General features: G+C 46.1%; 1 protein-coding gene across 10 annotated transcripts in view; it reads right to left on the bottom strand.

The window, feature by feature from the left end:
• Positions 1–1,393: 1,393 nt before the first annotated feature.
• Positions 1,394–19,740, bottom strand: part of LOC311116988 (catenin delta-1-like) — a 44,716-nt gene continuing 26,369 nt past the window's right edge. For 4 of the 10 annotated variants that reach the window (XM_084191998.1, XM_084191995.1, XM_084191997.1 and 1 more), the window contains exons 11-23: positions 18,684–18,801; positions 18,207–18,251; positions 16,493–16,604; positions 15,250–15,267; positions 11,075–11,140; positions 10,500–10,627; positions 9,926–10,076; positions 9,592–9,787; positions 7,932–8,128; positions 7,311–7,361; positions 7,030–7,112; positions 5,743–5,797; positions 1,394–5,385 (exon numbers count right to left, since the gene is read on the bottom strand). In XM_084191998.1, the coding sequence (XP_084048124.1) occupies positions 5,324–5,385; positions 5,743–5,797; positions 7,030–7,112; positions 7,311–7,361; positions 7,932–8,128; positions 9,592–9,787; positions 9,926–10,076; positions 10,500–10,627; positions 11,075–11,140; positions 15,250–15,267; positions 16,493–16,604; positions 18,207–18,251; positions 18,684–18,801 (1,282 nt within the window). In that variant the 3' untranslated portion in view covers positions 1,394–5,323. Of the gene's footprint in view, positions 5,386–5,702; positions 5,798–7,029; positions 7,113–7,310; positions 7,362–7,931; positions 8,129–8,202; positions 8,249–9,591; positions 9,788–9,925; positions 10,077–10,499; positions 10,628–11,074; positions 11,141–15,249; positions 15,268–16,492; positions 16,605–18,206; positions 18,252–18,683; positions 18,802–19,740 lie in introns of those variants that run through there. The other 6 variants (XM_084191999.1, XM_084191996.1, XM_084191993.1 and 3 more) reach the window with 5 other exon arrangements.

A 19,740-nucleotide genomic window follows, 5' to 3' on the forward strand; every position in this document is an offset into this window, starting at 1 on the left:
AACAACGGTAAAACCAGATGTTCATACATTGTCTGTAGGCCTATTCAAAATGGCGTGCTTGGAGAAGACTGGGCTGAACAGACAAGGCATGAAGTTGGTTGTGAGATGCTACAGGCGGTAACAATGTCATACTCGTTTGGACCAGACAGCATCAGATAGATAGCCTACACGTAGAGAGACAGAGGGGCGCTGTTTCGCTCGTTCGGATGCTTTCTCCTGTGAGATAGCCAGCATCTTGCGAATTGAAGTTACATTATGAAACGCAGATAGACGAAAGATACATTCTTTAAGTTTTTTTGTCCATTTCTGGGGGAAGCCTGGCTTCCCTTCGCACCATGAATACACGCCACTGGAGTGAGTGGCTAGTACTTTACATTAGGAACTCCGTGAAAACCTTCCAATTGTCATGTATTAGTTAACACATTCGTTTCATGACTAGAAGAACATTTTTTTAGACACAATTAGCTAGTCGTATCAGTTGTTAGTCAGTGGTATTGCTAGAAAAGACAGCTTGTTTCGTTGGAGCGCTTGCAAGAGCCATGTATTTCAAAGCCTGTTGTGGGCGACCTCCGCTTATCAATAAGACACACTGACAATAGGCCTACATTCAAAAACATCAATTTTCATGTGTTGCATTAGTGCACATTAATTCAGTTCTCAAACAACTGTAAATGTGGTCCAGCTATCTAGCTAATTAGCTATAGTTTGGAGACTGATCAGCACGCTCGTGCTGGGGGAGGAACGGAAACTAAAGTCTGGTGAAGTTGGCTAAATGTGTTAGCTAGCTAGACGGCTACCTAATGCACATGCTTACCTTTTCGATGCCAGTCAGGGCTTTTTCTTGTCTAGTGACTTGCTTTGTCAAACACAGTCAAAAAAATCAGTATATCGCCAACCAATTTGTTTCAAATAGTTAATGTTGACATATTCCCTAATTGATCAATTCCCACAACGTGGCCAAATTCACGGACTGACGTCACACATCAGAAAGGACTTTTCTCCTCAACGTCAAAATCGCGAGGGGCGATCGTGCGCGCTCATGCGTCCGGTTAGTGGGAAAAGCCTAGAAGGGGGAACTGCATATTCGAAAAATTTCGGCTCGTCCTTGATCATCAACTTCTGTTGTTCCACAGCCAGCGGCAGTTCCATTTGATCTGATCAAGAGCAAACCCTTTGAAATCTTCATTGCAGTGTTGAAAGGATTCTGTTGACTTTAACCAATCAGAGGCGTGCGTTGCTTGACCCCATTGATCTCAGCGTCTCAACACTGCATGATGACTTATGTTTGTGTTTATGAAGAGTACAACTTTACAGCGAGAACAACTAACATTTACTATAACACATGCTTTTCTCAAATAACACACAGAGAGCTAAAGAGAGAAAAAGTCAAGGCCAACATTGAAAAAAAATCTCTTTATTAAAAACAGTATTGCTAGTTACATATTCCATTCATGAGGGAAATGTGCAACATCAAGAGCAAAAGGCATAGAAGAAGAGATGAATGTTTTCATCCAGAATCACCTTTTAGATCTGCGTTCCAATAATAAACTGATGACAGACAGAAACACTCCTAAAAAGGCACCCTGTCCCCTATATAGTTAAATACCTTTGACCAGAGACATATCAGGCCTTGGTCAAAAGTAGTGTACTAAATTATATTGGGAATAGGGGGCCATTTGGGACGTATCCTGATTTTACATTTTTTTTCTTCCTTGTTTTGTCTTTAATTAAAATATATAAACCATAAATGTTTCTCAATTAAAAAATAAAACCGATTGCATATGCGTACACCCACAATACCCGCAAGACGATTAAACCCAAATCATAAAATATATAAAGACCAATACATAAAACCATTCAAATTAACAAATATTTATCTTGTATATATAGTTAAATTTGCTTTTTTATTTTTTTTAAATAGCAACTAGAATCAAAATCTGGTCTTTGCACTCATACAAATCTTGCTAATTTAACTTTATGCTCCGCACTTCTTTAGTCCTACATTCCCATTGGATTCCACTCCCACATGATTTCCTGTATCGGTTCTAGATCATCTCATTCTAGTACTATATCTGGTTACAAGGCAACTCATTTACATTTTCTGAGACTGACCATTTGTAGTGTTGGATTGGCATGAAAATAATCAAAGGAACCAAGAAACGCTTTTACCCCTAGTGCTTTAATGATCTACTCAGAAAATATCTACATCTTACTCTGCACTGAGAATAATAATGCTGTCTACGGTACTAAAGGAACTCTGTCTGGGGGGAAACAACCAGCTAAAGGTGTCCTCTCCCCTCAGTGTTCTGTTCTATGGTCTCCATGGACACCAGCCAGTCTAGCAGGGTAGATGGACACCCAGGCGTAGGTTCAGTAGGCCGGAACACTCCAGAATGTTGCCAGTCTGACATGGAATGTATGGCACTGGCATGGTTCTCTCGGTTCCATATGCAGAGAATCAATCATATCAACTCTATACATTCCATTGTTTTATTATGCGGAACACAAAACTGTTCTATACATTCCATTTGGATGCAATGTTCTGGAATGTTGCTGCTAGTGAATGATATCACCAGGGCACCACCCCACCTTAAAAACACCAATCCCCCCCGCCCCCCCCATTAGACCAATCAACGAACGAGGCACTCCAGTTAGCCAATAGCCACACAGACGTTAGTTAAAGGCGATCACATATTTACAGATTCATATATATATATATATAGATTTGCAGATAGAAAGAAATGCACTCACTGGATCAACAATCAAATCTGTGATTTCTCCCAAAGCTTCAGGAGAATCATTAGAACAAGAGGGAGTTGAAAAAGGGGCTTATTCAGTAGGGTATAACAATGACGCTAAAGAGTGATACAGATAGAAATGTATTGTATAGAGCCGAAACGGTTCACTGGTCTATTCTACACGGCTGAAAATCATAGAAATATACTGTGCAGAACAGACTATCAGAATGTTCTGTGACGCAAGACCCACGTCTAAAATGTTAAAGTGGTCGTCAAACTACTTACTTTCCCACAATCCTTTGCCACAACACTGCGACATCACAAAAGACAGCAGCAGAAGGCGAGTACAGAGCCGGTGTTCCCGTGGTAACCACTGCAAGGACTAAGTAGGCAAAATTGTTGGTGGGTCAGGATTACAATTTGGGCAGCATCCCATATGGAACCCTATTCCTTACGTAGTGCACTATATATAGGGCAGGGCTGCCCAACCCTGTTCCTGGAGAGCTAGCGTCCTGTAGGTTAACTCCAACCCTGTTCCTGGAGAGCTACCGTCCTGTAGGTTAACTCCAACCCTGTTCCTGGAGAGCTACCGTCCTGTAGGTTCACTCCAACCCTGTTCCTGGAGAGCTACCGTCCTGTAGGTTCACTCCAACCCTGTTCCTGGAGAGCTACCGTCCTGTAGGTTCACTCCAACCCTGTTCCTGGAGAGCTACCGTCCTGTAGGTTCACTCCAACCCTGTTCCTGGAGAGCTACCGTCCTGTAGGTTCACTCCAACCCTGTTCCTGGAGAGCTACCGTCCTGTAGGTTCACTCCAACCCTGTTCCTGGAGAGCTACCGTCCTGTAGGTTCACTCCAATCCTAATCTTGCGCACCTCATTCTAATAATTAGCTGGATCAGGTTAGTTACAACTGGGGTTAGAGAAAAAACTACAGGAGAGTAGCTCTCCAGGAACAGGGTTGGAGTGAAAATCTACAGGAGGGTAGCTCTCCAGGAACAGGGTTGGAGTGAAAATCTACAGGAGGGTAGCTCTCCAGGAACAGGGTTGGAGTGAATATCTACAGGAGGGTAGCTCTCCAGGAACAGGGTTGGAGTGAATATCTACAGGAGGGTAGCTCTCCAGGAACAGGGTTGGAGTGAATATCTACAGGAGGGTAGCTCTCCAGGAACAGGGTTGGAGTGAATATCTACAGGAGGGTAGCTCTCCAGGAACAGGGTTGGAGTGAATATCTACAGGAGGGTAGCTCTCCAGGAACAGGGTTGGAGTGAATATCTACAGGAGGGTAGCTCTCCAGGAACAGGGTTGGAGTGAATATCTACAGGAGGGTAGCTCTCCAGGAACAGGGTTGGAGTGAATATCTACAGGAGGGTAGCTCTCCAGGAACAGGGTTGGAGTGAATATCTACAGGAGGGTAGCTCTCCAGGAACAGGGTTGGAGTGAATATCTACAGGAGGGTAGCTCTCCAGGAACAGGGTTGGATAACCCTGATGTAAGGAACAGTGTGCCATTTGGGACATAACCTGGTCTGGGGTACGATTCAGTTAGAAGCCAAAATATGCTCTCACCTCCTTCCCCCTCACATAACTTAACAATGTGGTCATAGTTAACAGCAAAGCCTTCCAGTATACCTGTAGCAAGGCTCTGTGAAGAGAAGAACTGTTCAGAAATACTCTTTAGTATAAAGTTACTGCAATAGTGGTGTGTAGTTTGGCATGTGTACATCACTGTTGTTAGAACCACAACTCAGCAATCACACTTCAAACAAATACGAAAACAACACCGGCAGTAGATCAACTAACATTGATTCTTTGTTGGAACACAGCAGAAGTTTAGTGGTAATTAGTTATCACAAGAAAAAAACCTTGACTGGAAATCGTCACGGTCACTTCCAGAAATGTGGTTTTAACCATTCCAGTAAAAAAAGCGGTTTGTCAGTTTAAGTTCAGTTACAGTTTGAATCCCATTCCAACAGTTCCCTTTTGATTAGCTTTGCTACTGTGGTGGTGAACGTTCCCAGTTCCGAGATGAAGTCACAACTGTCCGTATTGTGGTGGGAGGAGTTAGTGTAGTGTTGGAGGAGCTTCTAGGTGAGTTCAAAGGTGAGTCATTAGTGTGTCACTGTGGATGGGAGGGGTTACTAAATAGGACGTGGTCTTGTGTCAGTAGTGTTGACAGGTAGAAGAGGGATGTCAGGAGGATGGCAGGAGTCCATAGTGTTCCTTTAGTGGATAAAAGTCTGTCTGTGTCTAAAGAGAGGAATGCAAGACAGAGGGATAGGGAGAGATAGGGAGAGAGGGACAGAGAGATATGGAGAGATAGGGAGAGATAGGGAGAGAGGGACAGAGATAGAAAGAGAGTAGGGAGGTGAGGAAGGTTGGAGGTCATGCAAGTGGCTTATGTCACAGAACCCGAGAGTGATAGCAGGAAAAAGAGAGATGAAGAGAGAGTCAGAAAATGAGAGAGGAGAGAGAAAGAGAGAAGGGGTGAGAGAGAGAGAAAGAAAAGAGAAAAATAGTCAGAAAACAGGAGAGAGACAGAAGGAGAGAGAGTCCAGTCCTAGTGGAGTCAGTGTTGTGTCCAGAGGTTCAGCAGGGGCAGTAGGCTGGAAGAGGCTGCTCTCTTCTAGTGATGCACACTATCAGTTTCTCTGTGGGAAGACAAGAAAGGAGAGAGAGGGTGTGGAGCGAGAGAGAGAGAGAGGGGTTAATACCATGTGCAATATTTGTTGTACGAGTGCCACTCATAAACCAGCTGTATAAGCTTAGAGGATTGAGAGGACACAGACACGGAACAGACATGGAACAAATGAACAAACATCAAGACACAAGATCAACAACATACTACATCAAATATACAATTCACCAGCAGAGGGAGCAAGAAAGAACAAACCAACCCAATGGACACACAGGTTAGGCCATGCGGTTTAGTGAGAAAGGCAGGTGTTCAGTCAGTGGACACACATACCATGCGCTCACATGCAGTGTGTGAGGGGGTGTGGCCTAACCGTCATAAGAGTCCATGAGAGGAACAGAGTCCCGCCTCTCCTCATACAGCCCTCCCTGAGAGGGGGAAGAGAGAAGGGGGGAGGAGGGAGAGAAAGAGAGAAGGGGGGAGGAGGGAGAAAAAGAGAGAAGGGGGGAGGAGGGGGAGAAATAGAGAAGGGGGAGGAAAAGAGAGAAGGGGGGAGGAGGGGGAGAAAGAGAGAAGGGGGGAGGAGGGAGGAAAAGAGAGAAGGGGGGAGGAGGGGGAGAAATAGAGAAGGGGGAGGAAAAGAGAGAAGGGGGGAGGAGGGGGAGAAAGAGAGAAGGGGGAGGAGGGAGGAAAAGAGAGAAGGGGGGAGGAGGGGGAGAAAGAGAGAAGGGGGAGGAGGGAGGAAAAGAGAGAAGGGGGGAGGAGGGGGAGAAAGAGAGAAGGGGGAGGAGGGGTAGTTCGAGAGGGGGTGGAGGGAAGAGAGACAAGATGGAGAGAGACAAGGTGGGGAGAGATGAGGGGAGAGACAATGAGAGGAGAGATGAGGGTAGTTAGGAGGAGAGGAGAGCGAGAAAAGGGGGGAGGGAGAAGAGGGAAGAGAAGGAAGAGGAAGAGCAGTGGTAACAGGGCGGTGGTGACAGGGCGGTGGTGAGAGGGCGGTGGTGACAGGGCGGTGGTGACAGGGCGGTGGTGACAGGGCGGTGGTGACAGAGCGGTGGTAACAGAGCGGTGGTAACAGAGCGGTGGTAACAGAGCGGTGGTAACAGAGAGGTGGTAACAGAGCGGTGGTAACAGAGATGTGGTAACAGAGCGGTGGTAACAGAGAGGTGGTAACAGAGAGGTGGTAACAGAGAGGTGGTAACAGAGAGGTGGTAACAGAGAGGTGGTAACAGAGCGGTGGTAACAGAGCGGTGGTAACAGAGAGGTGGTAACAGAGCGGTGGTAACAGAGAGGTGGTAACAGAGAGGTGGTAACAGAGAGGTGGTAACAGAGAGGTGGTAACAGAGAGGTGGTAACAGAGCGGTGGTAACAGAGAGGTGGTAACAGAGAGGTGGTGGGTTGAAGCAGAGGGGGCAGAGGGGGCAGAGAGAAAGTGACAGACAGAAGGGTGTGTTCAGAAATAACAATATGAAGACAAGAAGAATGTGATAACAAGGGAGAGAGAGAGGGCGAGAGAGAGAGGGGGAGGGTTGATAAAGTGGGTTAGTGTCAGAAGAAGTTGAGGGGAAGTTAAGTGAGAAATCGTTTGTGAGAAAAGAAGCTAACCACAGTATTTAGTGAGACGTGTGAGAACATGCTCTGTGTGTGTGTGTGTGTGTACCTGTGCTGTGTCTTTGTCAGCAGGCTCGAGTGTTGCGTCCAGAGTGTTCTTCCTCCCCCTCTGGTCCAGTGTGGAGTAGGCATCTGGAAGACAGCCAAGGGCTGTTAACAACTGTGTGTGTGTGTGTGTGTGTGTGTGTGTGTGTGTGTGTGTGTGTGTGTGTGTGTGTGTGTGTGTGTGTGTGTGTGTGTGTGTGTGTGTGTGTGTGTGTGTGTGTGTGTGTGTGTGTGTGTGTGTGTGTGTGTGTGTGTGAGTGTGTGTGTGTGTGTGCTCAGACATACCTGGTCCCATATCATTTAGTGGAATCATGTCTCTCTCTCTGTTTCCTCCTCCTGACAAACAAACACAGTCACAGGATGATAGACTGATAGTGTGTGGTTATAGGCAGTGGTTGGGTGACTGGGGTCGCCACATTCAAAAAAATTCATGTTTTTTGTTTTTAATTTAGAGTACAGATTGGTATAATATACAAACTCTTGAGAAATAATTTGAAAAACACCATTTTATAATTTTATTGAGTACATTCATTTATCGGAGAGATGAAAATGTAATGAATAAAAGGTTATTTTGTTGATGTAAAAATCGAAATTTACCCATTTTAGGGTTGTGTCATTTGATTTGTGGTGGGGTGTGGGTTGTGAGAAATTCTGGGGGGAAAAACATTGAATACGACAGCTATAGTCTATTCAGAGCCGTGGTCCAGTCGGGTCCGGTCTGGTCCATCAGCTGTAGTTACATAGACCAGAGACCCATGACAATCAAACATGGATCCAACCCAGACCCGACGGACGAGTTCGAATTTTGGACTCAGACCCGCTTAGTTCCGGAGTCGGGTCTCAGATATTCAGGTAGACCTGTGAAGACCTCTTAGTACGTGTATCTAGATCTATGGTCTGTCTCACCCCTGTCTATGAGCGGCAGCGTGCTGTCTTCATATCCTCCGTTGACCCGGGGCTGGGAGTTGTTGGGGGGGTTGAGATTCACCATGAAGTCTGTCTTCTTCCAGCCATCCTTCTCCAGGGTCTTCCTCAACTCCTTATAGCCCCAAACTAACTGGAGTATCAGGCCTGCACCACGCACCTCTCGCTCTGACCGGTTACTAGGGGGAGGGGAGAGAGACAGAGAGAGACAGAGAGAGAGACAGAGAGAGAGAGAGTTAGAGTTAGACACCATCTGGAGTAGCAGGACTTACCCACGCACCTCTCGCTCTGACCGGTTACTACCAGGGGGAGTCTACAGCTTAAAACAGTTCCATTTATAAAGAGTATCAGAAAGAGAGAGAACTAGAGGACTCAAAAAGAGAGAGAGAGAGAACTAGAGGACTCAAAAAGAGAGAGAACTAGAGGACTCAGAAAGAGAGAGAGAGAGAGAACTAGAGGACTCAGAGAGAGAGAGAAGAGGACTCAGAGAGAGAGAGAGAACTAGAGGACTCAGAAAGAGAGAGAGAGAGAACTCAGAAAGAGAGAGAGAACTAGAGGACTCAGAAAGAGAGAGAGAACTAGAGGACTCAGAAAGAGAAACAGCATCAAATAGAAAGAGGTGATAGAAATACCCCACAAAACAAAACCATAGGAGACACCCCCAGTCCACCCCAGGAGAGTTCAACTAAACACCCAGTCCACCCCAGGAGAGGTCAACTAAACACCCAGTCCACCCCAGGAGAGTTCAACTAAACACCCAGTCCACCCCAGGAGAGGTCAACTAAACACCCAGTCCACCCCAGGAGAGTTCAACTAAATACCCAGTCCACCCCAGGGGAGTTCAACTAAACACCCAGTCCACCCCAGGGGAGTTCAACTAAACACCCAGTCCACCCCAGGGGAGTTCAACTAAACACCCAGTCCACCCCAGGGGAGTTCAACTAAACACCCAGTCCACCCCAGGGGAGTTCAACTAAACACCTAGTACACCCCAGGGGAGTTCAACTAAACACCCAGTCCACCCCAGGGGAGTTCAACTAAACACCCAGTCCACCCCAGGGGAGTTCAACTAAACACCTAGTACACCCCAGGGGAGTTCAACTAAACACCCAGTCCACCCCAGGGGAGTTCAACTAAACACCCAGTCCACCCCAGGGGAGTTCAACTAAACACCCAGTCCACCCCAGGGGAGTTCAACTAAACACCCAGTCCACCCCAGGGGAGTTCAACTAAACACCCAGTCCACCCCAGGGGAGTTCAACTAAACACCCAGTCCACCCCAGGGGAGTTCAACTAAACACCCAGTGCACCCCAGGGGAGTTACATTTTACATTTACATTTTAGTCATTTAGCAGATGCTCTTATCCAGAGCGACTTACAGTTAGTGAGTGCATACATTTTCATACTGGCCCCCCAGGGGAGTTCAACTTTATCTCTGGAGGGACATGGCTCTTTTGTTTTTTTTTGGTATTTCCTTTCAATTCCTGTCTAATGATCAGTACAAGGGAGGAGAGATACCCTGCCGGCCCTCAGCCCACCAGCGATTGAGTTTGACACTCCTGTTCAACCCCATCCTTACTGATGGATATAGACACATGAAGCTCTTTTTGTCACACACACACACACACACACTCCATCTTACCTGTCCTTATTGATGAGCACCAGTCTCTCGATGCCCTGCGAGGCTCTGAGGAGCTTGGCAGCGTCCAGGCTGGAGCCCAGTACCTCATGAAGGGTGCTCAGTACAGACACCACCGTCTCCTCTGACAGAGCCCTCACAGGCTGGCTCTGACCCCCACCAGGCAGGTTGGATACCAGGTGGGGAACTGCATGTTTACCTAGAGAGACAAGAGGTCGAGATTAATAGCTATAGTATGTAAACACACAGGTTAGCTCAGAGAGAGAGCGAGAGAGAGCGAGAGAGAGCGAAAAACAAAATGAATACAGTTGAACAGTTCCACACAAACACTACTAACCCAGCAGGTCTCTGTTGCGTGCGTCAATAGCCAGGTTCCTCAGAGCTCCAGACATGGCCCTGACCACCCGGTCGTTACCATGGGCCAACAGCTCTGTCATCATGGGAAGACCCTTCTCCTGACGCAACAATGCACGGATATACCGCCCATACTGAGAGAGAGAGAGAGAGAGAGAGAGAGAGAGAGAGAGAATTAACACAGTTATACCGCCCATACTGAGAGAGAGAGAGAGAGAGAGAGAGAGAGAGAGAGAGAGAGAGAATAAATACAGATGAATGATTATTCTAGAGTGGGCATTAGTGTTGTTGTGTTCAGGAAATGGACAGACTGTTTTGAGTACTAGACTGTGGTTTAATAAGGGTCTAGAAAGGTGGTGTCTTGGTTGAAGGTGGAGTTTGCGATTATACTGTGGTTGACTTACGGTTCAGGTGTAAAGGGCTGTGTCTTTGTTAGAGGCCAAGGAAGGAGGCTGAAAGGGATGTGTGGTGGTGTCGGACCTGATGGTGGTTGTGTTTGGGTTAAAGTAACAGGCCGTGGTGTCTCAAGGTGTGTGATGGTGTTGTGGTTGACTCACGGTCCAGCGTCCGGCACACAGGTTCTGCACGGCTCCGGCGGAGGCTTCCAGCACGGTGGGGTTCTTACTCTCCTTCAACAGAGAGGTGTAGACACGCACCACCTCTGGCTGGAACAACAACTCATAACCTGGACACACACAGACGGAGAGGAGGGAGGGAGAGGAGTCAGAAACATGTAGACACTGGTCTTCTCCTTTTCACCTGCACTGATGCTGCATTCACAAATCTCTGACAGTGCGTTCAAGACAACTGGGAACTCAGGGGGAAAAAACTAGCTCCGACTGGGAAAAATCACTTTCAACGGTCATCTAACTCGGAATTCCAAGTCGGAAACTCGGGCCTCCTCCTAGAGCTCTGACTTTCAGACCTGACGATCACTGACATGTTGTCTTGAAAGCATCATGATTTTGAAAGAACTACACAGGTGATAACAATGTGATGGAAGCTCATCAGGCTGGCTGAGCTTTCACCTGGTCACTTCTTTCAGATCAGTACAATAAAGAAGTGGACAGGAGAGATGTTTTTAGACAACTGAGAAGGATTCATATTCTAGTCTACATGACGACACTGTTACCTTTGGCAGGTGTGGTCCTCTTTGGAATGTCAATCATATCTCCTGCTCCGTCCTCATTATTTCTCCCTGCAACAGAACATCAGAACACTCAGGAACAGACACACAGAACACTCTAGAACCCTCTGCCCACACTACGGTGCTCTAGAACCCTCTGCCCACACTATGGGGCTCTAGAACTCTCTGCCCACTCCATGGGGCTCTAGAACTCTCTGCCCACTCCATGGGGCTCTAGAACACTGTGCCCACTCTATGGGGCTCTAGAACACTGTGCCCACTCCATGGGGCTCTAGAACACTGTGCCCACTCTATGGGGCTCTAGAACTCTCTGCCCACTCCATGGGGCTCTAGAACACTGTGCCCACTCCATGGGGCTCTAGAACACTGTGCCCACTCTATGGGGCTCTAGAACACTGTGCCCACTCTATGGGGCTCTAGAACACTGTGCCCACTCTATGGGGCTCTAGAACACTGTGCCCACTCTATGGGGCTCTAGTACACTGTGCCCACTCTATGGGGCTCTAGAACACTGTGCCCACTCTATGGGGCTCTAGAACACTGTGCCCACTCTATGGGGCTCTAGAACACTGTGCCCACTCTATGGGGCTCTAGAACCCTCTGCCCACTCTATGGGGCTCTAGAACCCTCTGCCCACTCTATGGGGCTCTAGAACCCTCTGCCCACTCTATGGGGCTCTAGAACACTCTGCCCACTCTATGGGGCTCTAGAACACTCTGCCCACTCTATGGGGCTCTAGAACCCTCTTTTTATTTATTTTTATTTCACCTTTATTTAACCAGGTAAGCCAGTTGAGAACAAGTTCTCATTTACAACTGCGACCTGGCCAAGATTAAGCAAAGCAGTGCGATAAAAACAACACCACAGAGTTACATATGGAATAAACAAAACGTACAGTCAATAACACAATAGAAATCTATATACAGTGTGTGCAAATGTAGTAAGTTATGGAGGTAAGGCAATAAATAGGCCATAGTGCAAAATAATTACAATTTAGTATTAACACTGGAGTGATAGATGTGCAGAAGATGATGTGCAAATAGAGATACTGGGGTGCAAATGAGCAAAATAAATAACAATGTAAATAACAATATGGGGATGAAGTAGTTGGGTGGACTAATTACAGATGGGCTGTGTACAGGTGCAGTGATCGGTAAGGTGCTCTGACAACTGATGCTTAAAGATAGTGAGGGAGATAAGTGTCTCCAGCTTCAGAGATTTTTGCAGTTTGTTCCAGTCATTTGCAGCAGAGAACTGGAAGGAATGGCGGCCAAAGGAGGTGTTGGCTTTGGGGATGACCAATGAGATATACCTGCTGGAACGCATAATACAGGTGGGTGTTGCTATGGTGACCAATGGTGTTGGACCTGATGGTGGTTGTGTTTGGGCGGGGATTTGCCTAGCAGTGATTTATAGATGACCTGGAGCCAGTGGGTTTGGCGACGAATATGTAGTGAGGGCCAGCCAACGAGAGCGTACAGGTCACAATGGTGGGTAGTATATGGAGCTTTAGTGACAAAACGGATGGCACTGTGATAGACTACATCCAATTTGCTGAGTAGAGTGTTGGAAGCTATTTTGTAAATGACATCGCCAAAGTCAAGGATCGGTAGGATAGTCAGTTTTACGAGGGCATTTTTGGCAGCATGAGTGAAGGAGGCTTTGTTGCGAAATAGGAAGCCGATTCTAGATTTAACTTTGGATTGGAGATGCTTAATGTGACTCTGGAAGGAGCGTTTACGGTCTAACCAGACACCTAGGTATTTGTAGTTTTCCACATATTCTAAGTCAGACCCGCCGAGAGTAGTGATTCTAGTCGGGTGGGCAGGTGCAAGCAGCGTTCGATTGAAGAGCATGCATTTAGTTTTACTAGCGTTTAAGAGCAGTTGGAGGCTACTGAAGGAGTGTTGTATGGCATTGAAGCTCATTTGGAGGTTTGTTAACACAATGAAGGGCCAGATGTATACAAAATGGTGTCGTCTGCATTGAGGTGGATCTGAGAATCACCAGCAGCAAGAGCGACATCATTGATTACACAGAGAATAGAGTCGGCCCGAGATTTGAACCCTGTGGCACCCCCATAGAGACTGCCAGAGGTCCAGACAACAGGCCCTGTGATTTGACACATTGAACTCTGCGAAGTAGTTGGTGAACCATGCGAGGCAGTCATTTGAGAAACCAAGGCTATTTAGTCTGCCAATAAGAATGCGGTGGTTGACAGTCGAAAGCCTTGGCCAGGTCGATAAAGACGGCTGCACAGTACTGTCTTTTATTGATCGCGGTTATTATATCGTTTAGGACCTTGAGCGTGGCTGAGATGCACCCATGACCAGCTCGGAAACCAGATTGCATAGCGGAGAAAGTACGGTGGGATTCGAAATGGTCTGTGATCTGTTTGTTAACTTGGCTTTCAAATACTTTCGAAAGGCAGGGCAGGATGGATATAGGTCTGTAACAGTTTGGATCTAGAGTGTCACCCCCTTTGAAGAGGGGGATGACCGCGGCAGCTTTCCAATCTCTGGGGATCTCAGACGATACGAAAGAGAGGTTGAACAGGCTAGTAATAGGGGTTGCTACAATTTCGGCGGCTAATTTTAGAAAGAAAGGGTCCAGATTGTCTAGCCCAGCTGATTTGTAGGGGTCCAGATTTTGCAGCTCTTTCAGAACATCAGCTATCTGAATTTGGGTGAAGGAAAAGCGGGGGGGGGGGGGGGCATGGGCAAGTTGCAGCGGAGGGTGCAGAGCTGGTGGCCGGGGTAGGGGTAGCCAGGTGGAATGCATTGCCAGCTGTAGCAAAATGCTTATTGAAATTCTTGATTATCATAGATTTATCGGTGGTGACGGTGTTTCCTAGCATCAGTGCAGTGGGTAGCTGGGAGGAGGTGCTCTTATTCTCCATGGACTTTAGTGTCCCAAAACTTTTTGGAGTTAGTGCTACAGGATGCAAATTTCTGTTTGAAAAAGCTAGCCTTTGCTTTCCTCGTCACTCTGCCCACTCTATGGTGCTCTAGAACACTCTGCCCACTCTATGGTGCTCTAGAACACTCTGCCCACTCTATGGTGCTCTAGAACACTCTGCCCACTCTATGGTGCTCTAGAACACTCTGCCCACTCTATGGTGCTCTAGAACACTCTGCCCACTCTATGGTGCTCTAGAACACTCTGCCCACTCTATGGTGCTCTAGAACCACACACCTCTGTGAGCCACTGAAAAAGCTGCTATGTAGGAGCACGCATGCTCACACGTGCACTTTCTCTGTTACACTCATCCTCCTCTACGGGACGGTAGAGAGCATGACAATGCATGCATAGAGTTAGGAGACTGACAGTAGCATTAGAGTTAGGAGACTGACACAATAGCATTAGAGTTAGGAGACTGACACAATAGCATTAGAGTTAGGAGACTGACAGTAGCATTAGAGTTAGGAGACTGACAGTAGCATTAGAGTTAGGAGACTGACACAGTAGCATTAGAGTTAGGAGACTGACACAGTAGCATTAGAGTTAGGAGACTGACAGTAGCATTAGAGTTAGGAGACTGACACAATAGCATTAGAGTTAGGAGACTGACACAGTAGCATTAGAGTTAGGAGACTGACAGTAGCATTAGAGTTAGGAGACTGACACAGTAGCATTAGAGTTAGGAGACTGACACAGTAGCATTAGAGTTAGGAGACTGACAGTAGCATTAGAGTTAGGAGACTGACAGTAGCATTAGAGTTAGGAGACTGACACAATAGCATTAGAGTTAGGAGACTGACACAATAGCATTAGAGTTAGGAGACTGACACAGTAGCATTAGAGTTAGGAGACTGACAGTAGCATTAGAGTTAGGAGACTGACACAGTAGCATTAGAGTTAGGAGACTGACACAGTAGCATTAGAGTTAGGAGACTGACAGTAGCATTAGAGTTAGGAGACTGACACAGTAGCATTAGAGTTAGGAGACTGACAGTAGCATTAGAGTTAGGAGACTGACAGTAGCATTAGAGTTAGGAGACTGACACAGTAGCATTAGAGTTAGGAGACTGACAGTAGCATTAGAGTTAGGAGACTGACACAGTAGCATTAGAGTTAGGAGACTGACAGTAGCATTAGCCAGTCCTAATTAATGCTCTAGCAAGCAGCCAAGCAGAGGTCATCAAAGAGTCAGAGCTTACCTTTAGAACACCACTCGTCTGTTCCACAGCAGAAAGAAGGAGAGGAGAACGAGGGAGGAGGATGGAGGGCGGGAGGAATGATGGAAGGAGAGGAGAAAGGAAGTTCATTTCAGTCTGAGCGAGAACAGCAGTAGTGACCCAGCCACCCAAACACCTCCACAGCTCCTCCCACCAAAGCACCAAGCATAGCTCAACTGTAGACTTAGATTAGAAACTATCCCAGCAAAAACACACACTAATGTGCATGCCAGCACACAGACAGACACACAAAGACAAACCATCAAAAACAAAATGTCAGAGAGAAACAAACAAATAATTTATATCACAGACAGACATCAGACACACAGACAGTAAGGATAGAGTGAGACCATTCTTTAGGATGGGGTAAACAGAGACCATTCTTTAGGATGGGGTAAACAGAGACCATTCTTTAGGATGGGGTAAACAGAGACCATTCTTTAGGATGGGGTAAACAGAGACCATTCTTTAGGACGGGGTAAACAGAGACCATTCTTTAGGACGGGGTAAACAGAGACCATTCTTTAGGATGGGGTAAACAGAGACCATTCTTTAGGATGGGGTAAACAGAGACCATTCTTTAGGACGGGGTAAACAGAGACCATTCTTTAGGACGGGGTAAACAGAGACCATTCTTTAGGATGGGGTAAACAGAGACCATTCTTTAGGACGGGGTAAACAGAGACCATTCTTTAGGACGGGGTAAACAGAGACCATTCTTTAGGACGGGGTAAACAGAGACCATTCTTTAGGATGGGGTAAACAGAGACCATTCTTTAGGACGGGGTAAACAGAGACCATTCTTTAGGACGGGGTAAACAGAGACCATTCTTTAGGACGGGGTAAACAGAGACCATTCTTTAGGACAGGGTAAACAGAGACCATTCTTTAGGATGGGGTAAACAGAGACCATTCTTTAGGATGGGGTAAACAGAGACCATTCTTTAGGATGGGGTAAACAGAGACCATTCTTTAGGATGGGGTAAACAGAGACCATTCTTTAGGATGGGGTAAACAGAGACCATTCTTTAGGACGGGGTAAACAGAGACCATTCTTTAGGACGGGGTAAACAGAGACCTGTCTGCTGTCTGTCTTTCCTGCTACACTGTCACTATACTACACACACACACTCTAAAGTCAACAATTACATCACTCTCACTCTCCATCTGTCTTCCACACACATAATATAAACACTCTCACACAGGAGAACACAGACACACACACCTTTGCCCCTGCGGGAGCTGAAGCGGTTGGTCTTTCCAGTGGAGGGGGCGGGGCCCTGGTTGAGGGACATGGCTTCCTGGTAGCGCTCAGCGCCCGGCACCTCCCGGTGCACCTAAGGTCAAATCACAATTAGAATTATATAGTATAATATTGCTTATTTAAAGACATGCTCCGGAACTTTGCTGACTCCTAAGTAATTTTTTAACCCTCCCGCTTTGGGCTGATGTGTCAATATGTACTTCATGCATTCATAATCTATGAGCAGAATTACTGTCTTACTTCAATTAGCCACGAAATCCCTAGTTTGAAAGCATATTTTTCTGGAAGCTGTGCTGCGCCATTTTCCCTACATTTTACCGCATGTGGGCCAACACCCTAGCAATTCAAGTTCTAGCCAATGAGCTTCAGCCCCTCGTCATTTGAGTGACAGCTAGCAAGATGCACACACAACAGAGAGAGAGAGAGAGCAGTGACATGGTGCACATATCTATGCATATGTGACGTAGTACGCAATTTTCAGGGACCACTTTTGGCTCGTGAGCGCTACTTTCAGAACTGTGAAAAGTGTTGTCACGATACCAGAATTTCGACTGCGATACAGATACCAGGTTTAGTATCATGATACTCGATACAGTACCAAAACGATACCATGGCAAAAAAACGATACCATGGCCAAAGTCACAGAATGGCACTTGATCCAGACAGATCTTCGAGTTCAATATCATTACATTTTAAATGTTTGATTTTTGAATGTATGCGTTAATGAATCAATTATACAATCAATTTGAATTAGTTTTTTTTACTAATCTAACTCCATAACAACATAATGGTAATCATTTATTTGAATGATAAATCTCTATTGATAAACTGGGTAAATCAAGATTTGCATAGAAGCAGCAATCTCATTTTATAAAAGTGTGCACTGTCTCTTTAAGACCCATGACATCATTTACACACACAGTCAGTTCAAAGCTCAAGCAAATATGATCTTGACTGGGAAAGAAATGAGGCGGGAGAGACGAAGTGAATTAATAAAGGTTTTGGTTACAATCAGCTTTGAAATCAGAAATATTTTTCGTTATGGTTTGAATGTCATCACAAACAAGGTAGTAGGGTATTGAATTGATGTTAGCTTCAGCTGTAAGCTAGCAAGGAAAATGTTCCTACAAAGCTGGAAGCTACCGCTATCTTCTTGCATTGTAAAGTGTTCTAGCCTGTAATGGACATTGTTTTGCTAACAGTAATTAACAGTTTCAACATTTCTATATGCCGTGTTGCTTTATTAAAGTGTGTTAACTTCTGTGCAACACGATGATGCAGCCCGGACTCCCAGTGAGTGCAGTGGTTCCTCAGAACAGGCTAGAGCCAGCAGTGGGTAAGTGGAGCAGGCACAGTGCTCTGGCGCTATAAGGGGACATCGTCTATGCTGATAAACAGACTTGATCCTCTCTCAATCAGTAGACGACGTGAGACTCATTTGACACAAGCACCAAAAGTAACATTAATTCCAGTACCAAACCGTTTGTCATGTTCTGGTATCGAAAACGTACAGAGGTTTGGGAATACCGTGCAACACTAACAACTACTGGCTAATAAAGCCCACAGAAGTACCAGAGAATCTCTTTAAAGTCCAATTCAAAAGGTCACAGAAGGCAGAAGAAAACACTAGAAAGAAACAGGGGAGAAAGGGGAACATTATCAACAACAACAATACCTGATAGGACAGATTCCTCAGCAGACACATACTGTTCTCTATCAGCTGGAGAGACAGAGACAGAGACAGAGAGAGAGAGAGAGAGAGAGAGAGAGAGAGAGAGAGAGAGAGAGAGAGAGAGAGAGAGAGAGAGAGAGAGAGAGAGAGAGAGAGAGAGAGAGAGAGAGAGAGAGAGAGAGAGAGAGAGAGAGAGAGAGAGAGAGAGAGAGAGAGACAGAGAGACAGAGAGACAGAGAGAGAGAGAGAGAGAGAGAGAGAGAGAGAGAGAGAGAGAGAGAGAGAGACACAGAGAGAGAGAGAGAGACAGAGAGAGAGAGACAGAGAGAGAGAGAGAGAGAGAGAGAGAGAGAGAGAGAGAGAGAGAGAGAGAGAGAGAGAAAAGGGAAACAGGATTAAAATATATGCGGGCACACAATCAAAGTTCAGGATCACGTTGAAAGGATAGCAAGAAAAACAGCATTGTGTGCGCATGCGCACCTTGTTGTCCACGTCTTTCAGGTTTATCTGTGATTGGACAATGTACATGAGCGAGTCGACTAATCCTGTGCACTCTCTCAGCTTCCTCCTGGCCTCACTGCGCTCTGAGCTCACGTTCCTGGTTTAGAGAGAGAGCGAGAGAGGGGGGAGGAGAGGGAGAGAAGGGGTGTGTGAGAAAGCAAAATAACAAGCAATACAGAAACAGAGGGACAGAATAAAATGGACAGAGAGAGAGAGAGGCAGAGAGAGAGAGAAATAGACAGAAAGACAGAGAGAGAAAGACAGAGAAAGACAGAGAGAGAGACAGAGACAGACAGAGAGAGACAGAGAGAGTGGAATGAGAGTGGCTACTATCAGTGGCCACATAAGGATTCCAGCACACAACACAACCATTAGTAATAAAACACTGAGCGGTCCTATTTCAGTGTGCTGGTTTCAGAGACTGAAAGACTGAAAGGGTGTGGCTCCGTCCCAAAAGACACCCTATTCTCTATGTGGTGCACTAAAGTTAGGGATGCCAAAAGTAGTGCACTACATAGGGCGCCATTTAGGATGCCGCCTGTGGTGGTTAAACTCCAGTGTAGTGAGATGGTAGATCAGGTTCCTGGGCCAGTCATTGTGTTGTAGCCTGCCTTTAACAGAGAGAGACCCACCCACCGTAGAAGACAGCACATTCCCACTCTGCCCTACCGTTAGGGAATTCCTCAGGCACACATGAACAGACATGCACATACACGCACCACTGCAAGATGAACACACAGCTACCACTCACTCATGGACTACACATGGCTGTTTTAGTGCTGGCCGATACATCTTCAATACTGGTATGTCTTTTTACAATACCGTCTATAACGATATTTTCATACAGTGCTAAGTTAAATGAAAAGTTCAACAAATTGGACGACTTCACGTCAGTTAGGTCCTAGTTTGGTTGAGGATAAAACCATCAGAATAGAGAAAGTCCAGTAAAAAGCATTAAGAATTAATCCGTTGCAATTCTAGGGTCAAGGTTCAAGCATTAAACATATTTAGAACTTTTATTATTCAGAAAACATAA

Source organism: Coregonus lavaretus (genome assembly GCF_964263955.1).
Source record: "Coregonus lavaretus genome assembly, contig: HAP1_SCAFFOLD_464, whole genome shotgun sequence".
Classification (NCBI taxonomy): domain Eukaryota; kingdom Metazoa; phylum Chordata; class Actinopteri; order Salmoniformes; family Salmonidae; genus Coregonus; species Coregonus lavaretus.